Raw genomic sequence first — 13,566 nt, 5'->3', positions numbered from 1 at the left:
GGAGACCTCTCTATCCACCAATCCAAAATACTCACAGTTACCATCCGTTCACTGACATTATTTTCTGTAAGGACCTCCCATTTGCTCTATGTTTAGTCGCAATAATCTTGTCACATTCCAGCTACTTTAGTCACATGACAAGATTGCTTTTAATTCACTCATTTAACTTGCTACAGATTAATCTTTTCACTTTCAGTACCCACAATCAATTCAGCATGAAAATCGCAGTTTACCGAGCTTAAGCGTTTCCTTTGAAAAGATGAGAAGACTACTTCTATACATAGAGGGCACAAAAGTGCAACTAGAGGACTATGACGTAAGAAAGTGATCGAAGCAGCAGAGGAGGGAATCCACATTTTCTTTCTTTGGCTTTCAACTTTCTCTGACACTTCCTTCAATCATGGCATTCCTGCAAGTTATTCTTCCCCAATTTCCTTCCTCCTTTATACTCTCCCAGTGCTAGAGGTATTTCCATAAAGTCCTCTGGCAATTTTATCTTGCAATAAGCCTAAGACTCTACGGAAGCTGTTGACTCCCAGATTATCAATGGCATCTTGACTGCGAAAGCTGACAGTCTTTTTCTCTGTCTTCCTCTTCCTGCAACTTACACAGCAACATAGCCTTGCGAAGGAGGTTGACCCACGCATTGGCAGAACAAGCTCATTGCTTGGCAGGCTCCAGAGGAACCTATGGGAGAGAAGAGCTAATGGACCCTGGTGTGCCTCTGAAACCTGGTCACTAGACCAGCGCCATGCCAGGGAACTGAGTCGCTTCCATCTGAATTTTCTTATTAAGGTACTGAAGATCATCTGGCAAGGTAGGTTAAGGTTCCAGGCCTTGTGGTCCTTACTTGGAACTAAACTGCCAAGTATTCAACCTCTCCAACTCCATTTGGGATGGTGATGTTGAATCTCAAATTGGCGCTACCAGAAAAGCCATTTTACGAGGTACTCCCGAAGGGAAGTATTCACATGGGGCTTAGAAGAATCCATAAAGGGACACTCTCAAATGCTCTCTTAAGAATTGTGGAATTGACTGTGTGTCCTGGGATACACTGACACCCGAGCATTCATCGTCGCCTGCCCTCATCACAGAAGGTTTTGTGCTCTGTGAACAAAGCACAATGGAGACAGCTGCAAGGAACAGCGGGATGCTCATATTGGGAGTACCGAACTCAACTATGCACACTGCGTAATCGTGCACGTTTCTGGTGGACAATCCAAAGGAACCGTTGGTGTGATCCTCCACAGTCGGACACGTGGAATCTTGACTCTGGCGTAGTTAGGCCACTTTGGTCCTCTTTGGGAGCAAAGGACACGCACGCTGGCAGCCTTGGCAGACTGAAGAGAGAGACACTCAATTTCTGGTGACAACTGGATCCCATCTTGAATTTCCAGGAGAGAGGGATAGCTTCTGCAGCTACAGCTGAGCCATATTTGTTCGTATGTGCATATTCTGTGTGGATATCATTCCAAACATGGCCATAGGCAGATGACTTTCCTCCGGCAGAAATGAATAAAGCAGACTCTACGGAACTCAGAACATAGGCAGAGGGCAATGAGGGCTCAATCTCTCTCACTTTCCACAACATCCGCAGCAGCATCCACAACAATGAAATCATGGTTCCTTGGGCTCAATGAACATAGAATTCATTTCGTTTCTGCCCACAGTTTCATCTCTATTTCTCTTTCTCAGGAGTTCCTAAAGAACAAGGACCCTTGTGCCTCCTTTCGTAACCTTGGGAAGCATTGCATATTCATGCGTGTAGTCATGTGTGCTCTGTAATATTAACTCACATTCTTTATAACAAGTATCCGTTCCAAAGCAACCAACAAATCGGTAGGATGAGACATAACTGTCAGGAAAACTAGGAAAATGCAGGAAATAGTCCCGGAGCTTACACCACGCACAGTTTCTGAAGGAAGAGAGAGTTCAAGAGATGACCTGAAGGGATACAAAGAGGGAACACTGGGCAGCAAGTTGTGCAGACTTATCTTGTGCAGAGGTATCTGTTTGGTTTGAAGATGAGTGTGAAGATGAGCAGGATTAAGTAAGGCTGCTTAGGGTTGGACTGTCAAAGTCCTGAGTAGTCAAGAGGTCTTCCCGTCTGAAACATTTACAAGCACGTGACTTACTCTGAGGAATAACAGGGAATTTCTTTTTGAACTTTCTATGTCATCCTGTGGTCACCTCCTGAAAACATCCTTGGACTACGTAACTCGATGCCAACATGCAGGAAAGCAAGCCACAAGCTGCTTAGAATGACGCGAAGCGACACCATCCACTCCTCGTGCGGAAATGAATATGGGGAAGGGAAACTTGTATCTGGATGAAAAAAATAAAGAAAATTCGAATTCGAGAGGGAGACCCTCCTCATCTCCACCGTCAAATTGATGAAAGCCAAGGGATCGCTGGTTCCTTTCTCTTCTTGCTTCTAATGAAGCCATGTACTACTGTGGTCGTTTAGGACTTCCTGATGGCTGCTCTTTGCTCATGATTTTTTGGCCTCACGCAATGAAATCTTTCTAATCGTTCAAGGGTCTAAAAATTCAGAGGTTTTAGTAAGGAGACTTGTACGATTTGGGGAAAGAAGAAGGTCATTGCACATTTTCTCCCGCTTGCGTTTCCTTTCGTAGACATTGGGAATCAGTAGGCAAAGGCTTCAGCAGCCAGGAGATCAGAGAGAGAGACGAATGAAGTTTGAGAGGCAGTGTGGAGGGGCATCTGACTCCGAAACGAGCAAGGCTTGATGGGGAGTCTCAGCCGTGCTTTAGGTATTGCTGGGGTGACTCTTCACAAATCACTTCTGCTTTCGGTGGTCTTGTCAGTTCTCTGAAACCTTCCTTTCACAGAAAGTACTAACTTGCCCTGGTCAAGGGAAGGAATTGCTCGCAGTGGCTAACAAGTCTAATCTCTGGCACTAAAAGGAACTGTGGCATATGGACTTGCACCATAGCATGTCATCTGCAGAACAAGCTCGTTTGAATGAAAGGGATCTTATTGGGTTTTCTCAATGTAACCACCAGGATAGAAACGTATTTACAAGAGAACGTCATTTCTCAACTGAACTCATTACAGGACACATGAATTCTGAACTAAATTCACAGACAAAGAATCAGGTCTGAGGAAGTGCCAGGATTATTTTTCCTTCGGAAATGACAAAAAACAATCTGATGATCTCAGAAGAGAGAGGGAACAAAACCTAACTCTTAAAATGGAAACCACTAAGAAGGACCATCTCAAAAGAAGTAGGAAAAACGTCTTCTTCCTTGATGTCATATTGCAAGGCGAAGTCAAAAACATGCGATCTGAATCACTAAGTAACTCTCTCAGCTATTCGGATTAGGCCAAGAAACACGACAGCAAGTGATGCAGAGAATACACCAGCACTTCATGTGGAATTCACTGTAAAAGTGTCAGTTGCCTCAGACGTAGACAAGAATATGGTTGCATGCAGTGAAATGCACAAGAATGAAAAGACTGACAGAACTTCTCTAGATGAGGAGGAGAGAAGTGCATATGCCCCAGGTCAACAACTTGTATTGGAACACAATCAACTGAAACATTGAAACCTGAATAGGACACGATGATCATCATTTCTGCAGTTTGTAAGGACAGCCTGACAAAGATATTCCCTGGTAGGACAAATGGACTCCATTCTATCTAATTTCATAGCAGCAATTACTGCGATTCTGTACTTAGAGTTTCTATTCCTTAGTGTTGGATACGAGTTGTCATGATTAAAGTTCAAAATATCTGTACCACGCTAAACCTACCCCAATCAACCCTCTCTCACTCAACACAAAGTCCAGGGCAAGTCATGTGGTCATTTCTCTGATGCCATGGGGGTCTTTGGAAAGGAAGGTAAAACACAACCCCATTCTACGATAAATAAGGAAAACTCTTGGGTTAAGGAATTGAGACTATGCAGGGAGACACAGGGATCATGTCAAACAAACCTGGAAGCTATTGCTGGCAACTTACCTTTTTCTTGGGTGCCCTATACAGCAGGTGGGCACTCGTCCGTCCCTGGGGAAGCCTTACGGTTGAATACACAAATAAGAATGCTCTGTGTGTGTGTGTGTGTGTGTGTGTGTGTGTGTCTGTGTGTCTGTGTCTGTGTCTGTGTCTGTGTCTGTGTCTGTGTCTATGTGGGTATCTGCACGTGTGGGAAGAATGTGGGTTTTCCTCATCCAAACCTCATTGCGGCTTGGACCTCACGTCTAATTTGGATCTGGGAGTTCCACACTGTGACTGTCTTGACTGAGACAGCGTGCTTGCCCGCCGTTTCCCTAACACGCTTAACCAACGGTGATTAGGGAATGTTGTAGGAAGCAGTCCTTCCATGGCCAGCAATTTGCTTTGAAAACATTGCACTACAATAACGTTAGGGGATTAAGCACTCTCTTGGGTCTCCCTGTAACAACAGATCAACAGTGAAGCAATGCAAGCCCCCATCTCTATGCAAGTATTTATCAGTCTTGCACTCAACACACTAGATGTTTTCATTATCTAGGAAAAGGCAAATTGATTAACATGAAGCTTTGGGGAAGAGAACCGTCAAAATCCAAAACTGGAGAACATCTCTCTCAGATGGATATTTGAGGTGAATATTCATTGCTAGAAGCCGAATTCTTTAGCTTGTTAAATACTTTAGAAGGCAAGGAAGAAATCACGGTTATCCCGGAGAAGACTTCTTTATGACAGTGGTCAGTGCTTGTGGAATATGTCCCGCTGATTAAGGGTGAAAACAAAATACCTGTCCCAAAAGACCTGCTGGATTGTAGGCTGCATGAGACTAGCAATAAGCATGAATTTTGCCATCGCATGATTTGTCATTGATTCTTTCTTATCTATTGCAATAAAGACTGCAATGTGACGACTTGAGAAAAGCAGCGACCCATGCAAAATTCATCATGCCAACTGCAGAGGCTTCTCCATGAGCTTCTTTACCTTCTGTTTGTGGAGGGAGCTGTCGTTCACCGTGCCTCTGAGGGACGGGTTTGGCTTGTGGAATCGCAGCCGCGTATGCATTCTCAGGGCCACTTCCAGCTCCAGCTCCTTCTTCACGTTGGGCAGGACTCGTCCTAGCGCGTGTCGATCGTGACAGGCTTTTGCTCACTGGCAGTGACTGGACAGGATGAGCCAACTTCACGGTCACATCTTTAGGACGTCTGTAACTGTCGTTTTCCCGAGAACTGATGGTCGATTCGTCTGAAAAGGAAATAGTGGAGCTAAATTGTATATCACTTTTATCCACCTGACATATGATTGAAATGTCTCATGACATGTGACGCCAATGACTACCCAACTTTATGACTTGATCTTGTTAATGTACACATCATCTATTTTATCTCTTGTGTCACGTGTGCAAAAATAATCCCACCAACGGTTTCTTTCTTGGTTTCAGCCAATCGTCTCATTCTCGGATATCCAGCTCTTACTTCCTCATGAAGATTTATCTCCATGAGGAGTCCCAAAGAATTACTTAGGAAGATGCTGCAGGAAAGACTTTGCTCTCGAGATACCCTTCTAAAAATACCATGCACATTTGACTTCTCCATTTCTTTAGTGTTAGGAAATAGGTTCTTCACCAACAATGTGCAACCTGTGCTTCACTAACAGCGAAATATCAGGTGAGAAAACTCCCCTTTAGTGGTGGAAGTTGGCATGCTCTCTGCCTCATTTAGTCTTACAGAGTGTCCCAGAGCACAAAGGCGTGAAGCAACTCGCCGAGGATCACCTAGCCAGGCTGTGTCAGAGATGATACTTCAATCTATGTCTCTGTGACTTTGAGGAGACCTCTCTATCCACCAATCCAAAATACTCACAGTAACCATCCGTTCACTGACATTATTTTCTGTAAGGACCTCCCATTTGCTCTATGTTTAGTCGCAATAATCTTGTCACATTCCAGCTACTTTAGTCACATGACAAGATTGCTTTTAATTCACTCATTTAACTTGCTACAGATTAATCTTTTCACTTTCAGTACCCACAATCAATTCAGCATGAAAATCGCAGTTTACCGAGCTTAAGCGTTTCCTTTGAAAAGATGAGAAGACTACTTCTATACATAGAGGGCACAAAAGTGCAACTAGAGGACTATGACGTAAGAAAGTGATCGAAGCAGCAGAGGAGGGAATCCACATTTTCTTTCTTTGGCTTTCAACTTTCTCTGACACTTCCTTCAATCATGGCATTCCTGCAAGTTATTCTTCCCCAATTTCCTTCCTCCTTTATACTCTCCCAGTGCTAGAGGTATTTCCATAAAGTCCTCTGGCAATTTTATCTTGCAATAAGCCTAAGACTCTACGGAAGCTGTTGACTCCCAGATTATCAATGGCATCTTGACTGCGAAAGCTGACAGTCTTTTTCTCTGTCTTCCTCTTCCTGCAACTTACACAGCAACATAGCCTTGCGAAGGAGGTTGACCCACGCATTGGCAGAACAAGCTCATTGCTTGGCAGGCTCCAGAGGAACCTATGGGAGAGAAGAGCTAATGGACCCTGGTGTGCCTCTGAAACCTGGTCACTAGACCAGCGCCATGCCAGGGAACTGAGTCGCTTCCATCTGAATTTTCTTATTAAGGTACTGAAGATCATCTGGCAAGGTAGGTTAAGGTTCCAGGCCTTGTGGTCCTTACTTGGAACTAAACTGCCAAGTATTCAACCTCTCCAACTCCATTTGGGATGGTGATGTTGAATCTCAAATTGGCGCTACCAGAAAAGCCATTTTACGAGGTACTCCCGAAGGGAAGTATTCACATGGGGCTTAGAAGAATCCATAAAGGGACACTCTCAAATGCTCTCTTAAGAATTGTGGAATTGACTGTGTGTCCTGGGATACACTGACACCCGAGCATTCATCGTCGCCTGCCCTCATCACAGAAGGTTTTGTGCTCTGTGAACAAAGCACAATGGAGACAGCTGCAAGGAACAGCGGGATGCTCATATTGGGAGTACCGAACTCAACTATGCACACTGCGTAATCGTGCACGTTTCTGGTGGACAATCCAAAGGAACCGTTGGTGTGATCCTCCACAGTCGGACACGTGGAATCTTGACTCTGGCGTAGTTAGGCCACTTTGGTCCTCTTTGGGAGCAAAGGACACGCACGCTGGCAGCCTTGGCAGACTGAAGAGAGAGACACTCAATTTCTGGTGACAACTGGATCCCATCTTGAATTTCCAGGAGAGAGGGATAGCTTCTGCAGCTACAGCTGAGCCATATTTGTTCGTATGTGCATATTCTGTGTGGATATCATTCCAAACATGGCCATAGGCAGATGACTTTCCTCCGGCAGAAATGAATAAAGCAGACTCTACGGAACTCAGAACATAGGCAGAGGGCAATGAGGGCTCAATCTCTCTCACTTTCCACAACATCCGCAGCAGCATCCACAACAATGAAATCATGGTTCCTTGGGCTCAATGAACATAGAATTCATTTCGTTTCTGCCCACAGTTTCATCTCTATTTCTCTTTCTCAGGAGTTCCTAAAGAACAAGGACCCTTGTGCCTCCTTTCGTAACCTTGGGAAGCATTGCATATTCATGCGTGTAGTCATGTGTGCTCTGTAATATTAACTCACATTCTTTATAACAAGTATCCGTTCCAAAGCAACCAACAAATCGGTAGGATGAGACATAACTGTCAGGAAAACTAGGAAAATGCAGGAAATAGTCCCGGAGCTTACACCACGCACAGTTTCTGAAGGAAGAGAGAGTTCAAGAGATGACCTGAAGGGATACAAAGAGGGAACACTGGGCAGCAAGTTGTGCAGACTTATCTTGTGCAGAGGTATCTGTTTGGTTTGAAGATGAGTGTGAAGATGAGCAGGATTAAGTAAGGCTGCTTAGGGTTGGACTGTCAAAGTCCTGAGTAGTCAAGAGGTCTTCCCGTCTGAAACATTTACAAGCACGTGACTTACTCTGAGGAATAACAGGGAATTTCTTTTTGAACTTTCTATGTCATCCTGTGGTCACCTCCTGAAAACATCCTTGGACTACGTAACTCGATGCCAACATGCAGGAAAGCAAGCCACAAGCTGCTTAGAATGACGCGAAGCGACACCATCCACTCCTCGTGCGGAAATGAATATGGGGAAGGGAAACTTGTATCTGGATGAAAAAAATAAAGAAAATTCGAATTCGAGAGGGAGACCCTCCTCATCTCCACCGTCAAATTGATGAAAGCCAAGGGATCGCTGGTTCCTTTCTCTTCTTGCTTCTAATGAAGCCATGTACTACTGTGGTCGTTTAGGACTTCCTGATGGCTGCTCTTTGCTCATGATTTTTTGGCCTCACGCAATGAAATCTTTCTAATCGTTCAAGGGTCTAAAAATTCAGAGGTTTTAGTAAGGAGACTTGTACGATTTGGGGAAAGAAGAAGGTCATTGCACATTTTCTCCCGCTTGCGTTTCCTTTCGTAGACATTGGGAATCAGTAGGCAAAGGCTTCAGCAGCCAGGAGATCAGAGAGAGAGACGAATGAAGTTTGAGAGGCAGTGTGGAGGGGCATCTGACTCCGAAACGAGCAAGGCTTGATGGGGAGTCTCAGCCGTGCTTTAGGTATTGCTGGGGTGACTCTTCACAAATCACTTCTGCTTTCGGTGGTCTTGTCAGTTCTCTGAAACCTTCCTTTCACAGAAAGTACTAACCTGCCCTGGTCAAGGGAAGGAATTGCTCGCAGTGGCTTACAAGTCTAATCTCTGGCACTAAAAGGAACTGTGGCATATGGACTTGCACCATAGCATGTCATCTGCAGAACAAGCTCGTTTGAATGAAAGGGATCTTATTGGGTTTTCTCAATGTAACCACCAGGATAGAAACGTATTTACAAGAGAACGTCATTTCTCAACTGAACTCATTACAGGACACATGAATTCTGAACTAAATTCACAGACAAAGAATCAGGTCTGAGGAAGTGCCAGGATTATTTTTCCTTTGGAAATGACAAAAAACAATCTGATGATCTCAGAAGAGAGAGGGAACAAAACCTAACTCTTAAAATGGAAACCACTAAGAAGGACCATCTCAAAAGAAGTAGGAAAAACGTCTTCTTCCTTGATGTCATATTGCAAGGCGAAGTCAAAAACATGCGATCTGAATCACTAAGTAACTCTCTCAGCTATTCGGATTAGGCCAAGAAACACGACAGCAAGTGATGCAGAGAATACACCAGCACTTCATGTGGAATTCACTGTAAAAGTGTCAGTTGCCTCAGACGTAGACAAGAATATGGTTGCATGCAGTGAAATGCACAAGAATGAAAAGACTGACAGAACTTCTCTAGATGAGGAGGAGAGAAGTGCATATGCCCCAGGTCAACAACTTGTATTGGAACACAATCAACTGAAACATTGAAACCTGAATAGGACACGATGATCATCATTTCTGCAGTTTGTAAGGACAGCCTGACAAAGATATTCCCTGGTAGGACAAATGGACTCCATTCTATCTAATTTCATAGCAGCAATTACTGCGATTCTGTACTTAGAGTTTCTATTCCTTAGTGTTGGATACGAGTTGTCATGATTAAAGTTCAAAATATCTGTACCACGCTAAACCTACCCCAATCAACCCTCTCTCACTCAACACAAAGTCCAGGGCAAGTCATGTGGTCATTTCTCTGATGCCATGGGGGTCTTTGGAAAGGAAGGTAAAACACAACCCCATTCTACGATAAATAAGGAAAACTCTTGGGTTAAGGAATTGAGACTATGCAGGGAGACACAGGGATCATGTCAAACAAACCTGGAAGCTATTGCTGGCAACTTACCTTTTTCTTGGGTGCCCTATACAGCAGGTGGGCACTCGTCCGTCCCTGGGGAAGCCTTACGGTTGAATACACAAATAAGAATGCTCTGTGTGTGTGTGTGTGTGTGTGTGTGTGTCTGTGTGTCTGTGTCTGTGTCTGTGTCTGTGTCTGTGTCTGTGTCTGTGTCTATGTGGGTATCTGCACGTGTGGGAAGAATGTGGGTTTTCCTCATCCAAACCTCATTGCGGCTTGGACCTCACGTCTAATTTGGATCTGGGAGTTCCACACTGTGACTGTCTTGACTGAGACAGCGTGCTTGCCCGCCGTTTCCCTAACACGCTTAACCAACGGTGATTAGGGAATGTTGTAGGAAGCAGTCCTTCCATGGCCAGCAATTTGCTTTGAAAACATTGCACTACAATAACGTTAGGGGATTAAGCACTCTCTTGGGTCTCCCTGTAACAACAGATCAACAGTGAAGCAATGCAAGCCCCCATCTCTATGCAAGTATTTATCAGTCTTGCACTCAACACACTAGATGTTTTCATTATCTAGGAAAAGGCAAATTGATTAACATGAAGCTTTGGGGAAGAGAACCGTCAAAATCCAAAACTGGAGAACATCTCTCTCAGATGGATATTTGAGGTGAATATTCATTGCTAGAAGCCGAATTCTTTAGCTTGTTAAATACTTTAGAAGGCAAGGAAGAAATCACGGTTATCCCGGAGAAGACTTCTTTATGACAGTGGTCAGTGCTTGTGGAATATGTCCCGCTGATTAAGGGTGAAAACAAAATACCTGTCCCAAAAGACCTGCTGGATTGTAGGCTGCATGAGACTAGCAATAAGCATGAATTTTGCCATCGCATGATTTGTCATTGATTCTTTCTTATCTATTGCAATAAAGACTGCAATGTGACGACTTGAGAAAAGCAGCGACCCATGCAAAATTCATCATGCCAACTGCAGAGGCTTCTCCATGAGCTTCTTTACCTTCTGTTTGTGGAGGGAGCTGTCGTTCACCGTGCCTCTGAGGGACGGGTTTGGCTTGTGGAATCGCAGCCGCGTATGCATTCTCAGGGCCACTTCCAGCTCCAGCTCCTTCTTCACGTTGGGCAGGACTCGTCCTAGCGCGTGTCGATCGTGACAGGCTTTTGCTCACTGGCAGTGACTGGACAGGATGAGCCAACTTCACGGTCACATCTTTAGGACGTCTGTAACTGTCGTTTTCCCGAGAACTGATGGTCGATTCGTCTGAAAAGGAAATAGTGGAGCTAAATTGTATATCACTTTTATCCACCTGACATATGATTGAAATGTCTCATGACATGTGACGCCAATGACTACCCAACTTTATGACTTGATCTTGTTAATGTACACATCATCTATTTTATCTCTTGTGTCACGTGTGCAAAAATAATCCCACCAACGGTTTCTTTCTTGGTTTCAGCCAATCGTCTCATTCTCGGATATCCAGCTCTTACTTCCTCATGAAGATTTATCTCCATGAGGAGTCCCAAAGAATTACTTAGGAAGATGCTGCAGGAAAGACTTTGCTCTCGAGATACCCTTCTAAAAATACCATGCACATTTGACTTCTCCATTTCTTTAGTGTTAGGAAATAGGTTCTTCACCAACAATGTGCAACCTGTGCTTCACTAACAGCGAAATATCAGGTGAGAAAACTCCCCTTTAGTGGTGGAAGTTGGCATGCTCTCTGCCTCATTTAGTCTTACAGAGTGTCCCAGAGCACAAAGGCGTGAAGCAACTCGCCGAGGATCACCTAGCCAGGCTGTGTCAGAGATGATACTTCAATCTATGTCTCTGTGACTTTAAGGAGACCTCTCTATCCACCAATCCAAAATACTCACAGTTACCATCCGTTCACTGACATTATTTTCTGTAAGGACCTCCCATTTGCTCTATGTTTAGTCGCAATAATCTTGTCACATTCCAGCTACTTTAGTCACATGACAAGATTGCTTTTAATTCACTCATTTAACTTGCTACAGATTAATCTTTTCACTTTCAGTACCCACAATCAATTCAGCATGAAAATCGCAGTTTACCGAGCTTAAGCGTTTCCTTTGAAAAGATGAGAAGACTACTTCTATACATAGAGGGCACAAAAGTGCAACTAGAGGACTATGACGTAAGAAAGTGATCGAAGCAGCAGAGGAGGGAATCCACATTTTCTTTCTTTGGCTTTCAACTTTCTCTGACACTTCCTTCAATCATGGCATTCCTGCAAGTTATTCTTCCCCAATTTCCTTCCTCTTTTATACTCTCCCAGTGCTAGAGGTATTTCCATAAAGTCCTCTGGCAATTTTATCTTGCAATAAGCCTAAGACTCTACGGAAGCTGTTGACTCCCAGATTATCAATGGCATCTTGACTGCGAAAGCTGACAGTCTTTTTCTCTGTCTTCCTCTTCCTGCAACTTACACAGCAACATAGCCTTGCGAAGGAGGTTGACCCACGCATTGGCAGAACAAGCTCATTGCTTGGCAGGCTCCAGAGGAACCTATGGGAGAGAAGAGCTAATGGACCCTGGTGTGCCTCTGAAACCTGGTCACTAGACCAGCGCCATGCCAGGGAACTGAGTCGCTTCCATCTGAATTTTCTTATTAAGGTACTGAAGATCATCTGGCAAGGTAGGTTAAGGTTCCAGGCCTTGTGGTCCTTACTTGGAACTAAACTGCCAAGTATTCAACCTCTCCAACTCCATTTGGGATGGTGATGTTGAATCTCAAATTGGCGCTACCAGAAAAGCCATTTTACGAGGTACTCCCGAAGGGAAGTATTCACATGGGGCTTAGAAGAATCCATAAAGGGACACTCTCAAATGCTCTCTTAAGAATTGTGGAATTGACTGTGTGTCCTGGGATACACTGACACCCGAGCATTCATCGTCGCCTGCCCTCATCACAGAAGGTTTTGTGCTCTGTGAACAAAGCACAATGGAGACAGCTGCAAGGAACAGCGGGATGCTCATATTGGGAGTACCGAACTCAACTATGCACACTGCGTAATCGTGCACGTTTCTGGTGGACAATCCAAAGGAACCGTTGGTGTGATCCTCCACAGTCGGACACGTGGAATCTTGACTCTGGCGTAGTTAGGCCACTTTGGTCCTCTTTGGGAGCAAAGGACACGCACGCTGGCAGCCTTGGCAGACTGAAGAGAGAGACACTCAATTTCTGGTGACAACTGGATCCCATCTTGAATTTCCAGGAGAGAGGGATAGCTTCTGCAGCTACAGCTGAGCCATATTTGTTCGTATGTGCATATTCTGTGTGGATATCATTCCAAACATGGCCATAGGCAGATGACTTTCCTCCGGCAGAAATGAATAAAGCAGACTCTACGGAACTCAGAACATAGGCAGAGGGCAATGAGGGCTCAATCTCTCTCACTTTCCACAACATCCGCAGCAGCATCCACAACAATGAAATCATGGTTCCTTGGGCTCAATGAACATAGAATTCATTTCGTTTCTGCCCACAGTTTCATCTCTATTTCTCTTTCTCAGGAGTTCCTAAAGAACAAGGACCCTTGTGCCTCCTTTCGTAACCTTGGGAAGCATTGCATATTCATGCGTGTAGTCATGTGTGCTCTGTAATATTAACTCACATTCTTTATAACAAGTATCCGTTCCAAAGCAACCAACAAATCGGTAGGATGAGACATAACTGTCAGGAAAACTAGGAAAATGCAGGAAATAGTCCCGGAGCTTACACCACGCACAGTTTCTGAAGGAAGAGAGAGTTCAAGAGATGACCTGAAGGGATACAAAGAGGGAACACTGG

At 44.4% G+C, this 13,566-nt stretch overlaps 1 protein-coding gene across 2 annotated transcripts in view; it reads right to left on the bottom strand.

Annotated features, from left to right (window-relative positions):
- Positions 1–13,566, bottom strand: part of LOC140524808 (uncharacterized) — a 147,307-nt gene that overhangs the window by 72,084 nt on the left and 61,657 nt on the right. For both annotated transcript variants that reach the window (XM_072639598.1, XM_072639599.1), the window contains 2 exons: positions 10,752–11,012; positions 4,954–5,214 (listed from right to left, as the gene is read on the bottom strand). In XM_072639598.1, coding sequence (XP_072495699.1) covers positions 4,954–5,214; positions 10,752–11,012 — 522 coding nt within the window. The remainder of the gene's footprint in view (positions 1–4,953; positions 5,215–10,751; positions 11,013–13,566) is intronic.

The sequence above is a fragment of the Notamacropus eugenii genome, chromosome 2 (assembly GCF_028372415.1).
Source record: "Notamacropus eugenii isolate mMacEug1 chromosome 2, mMacEug1.pri_v2, whole genome shotgun sequence".
NCBI lineage: Eukaryota > Metazoa > Chordata > Mammalia > Diprotodontia > Macropodidae > Notamacropus > Notamacropus eugenii.
Note: the sequence above shows the minus strand (reverse complement) of the source record. Positions and strands in the feature narration are given on the sequence as shown.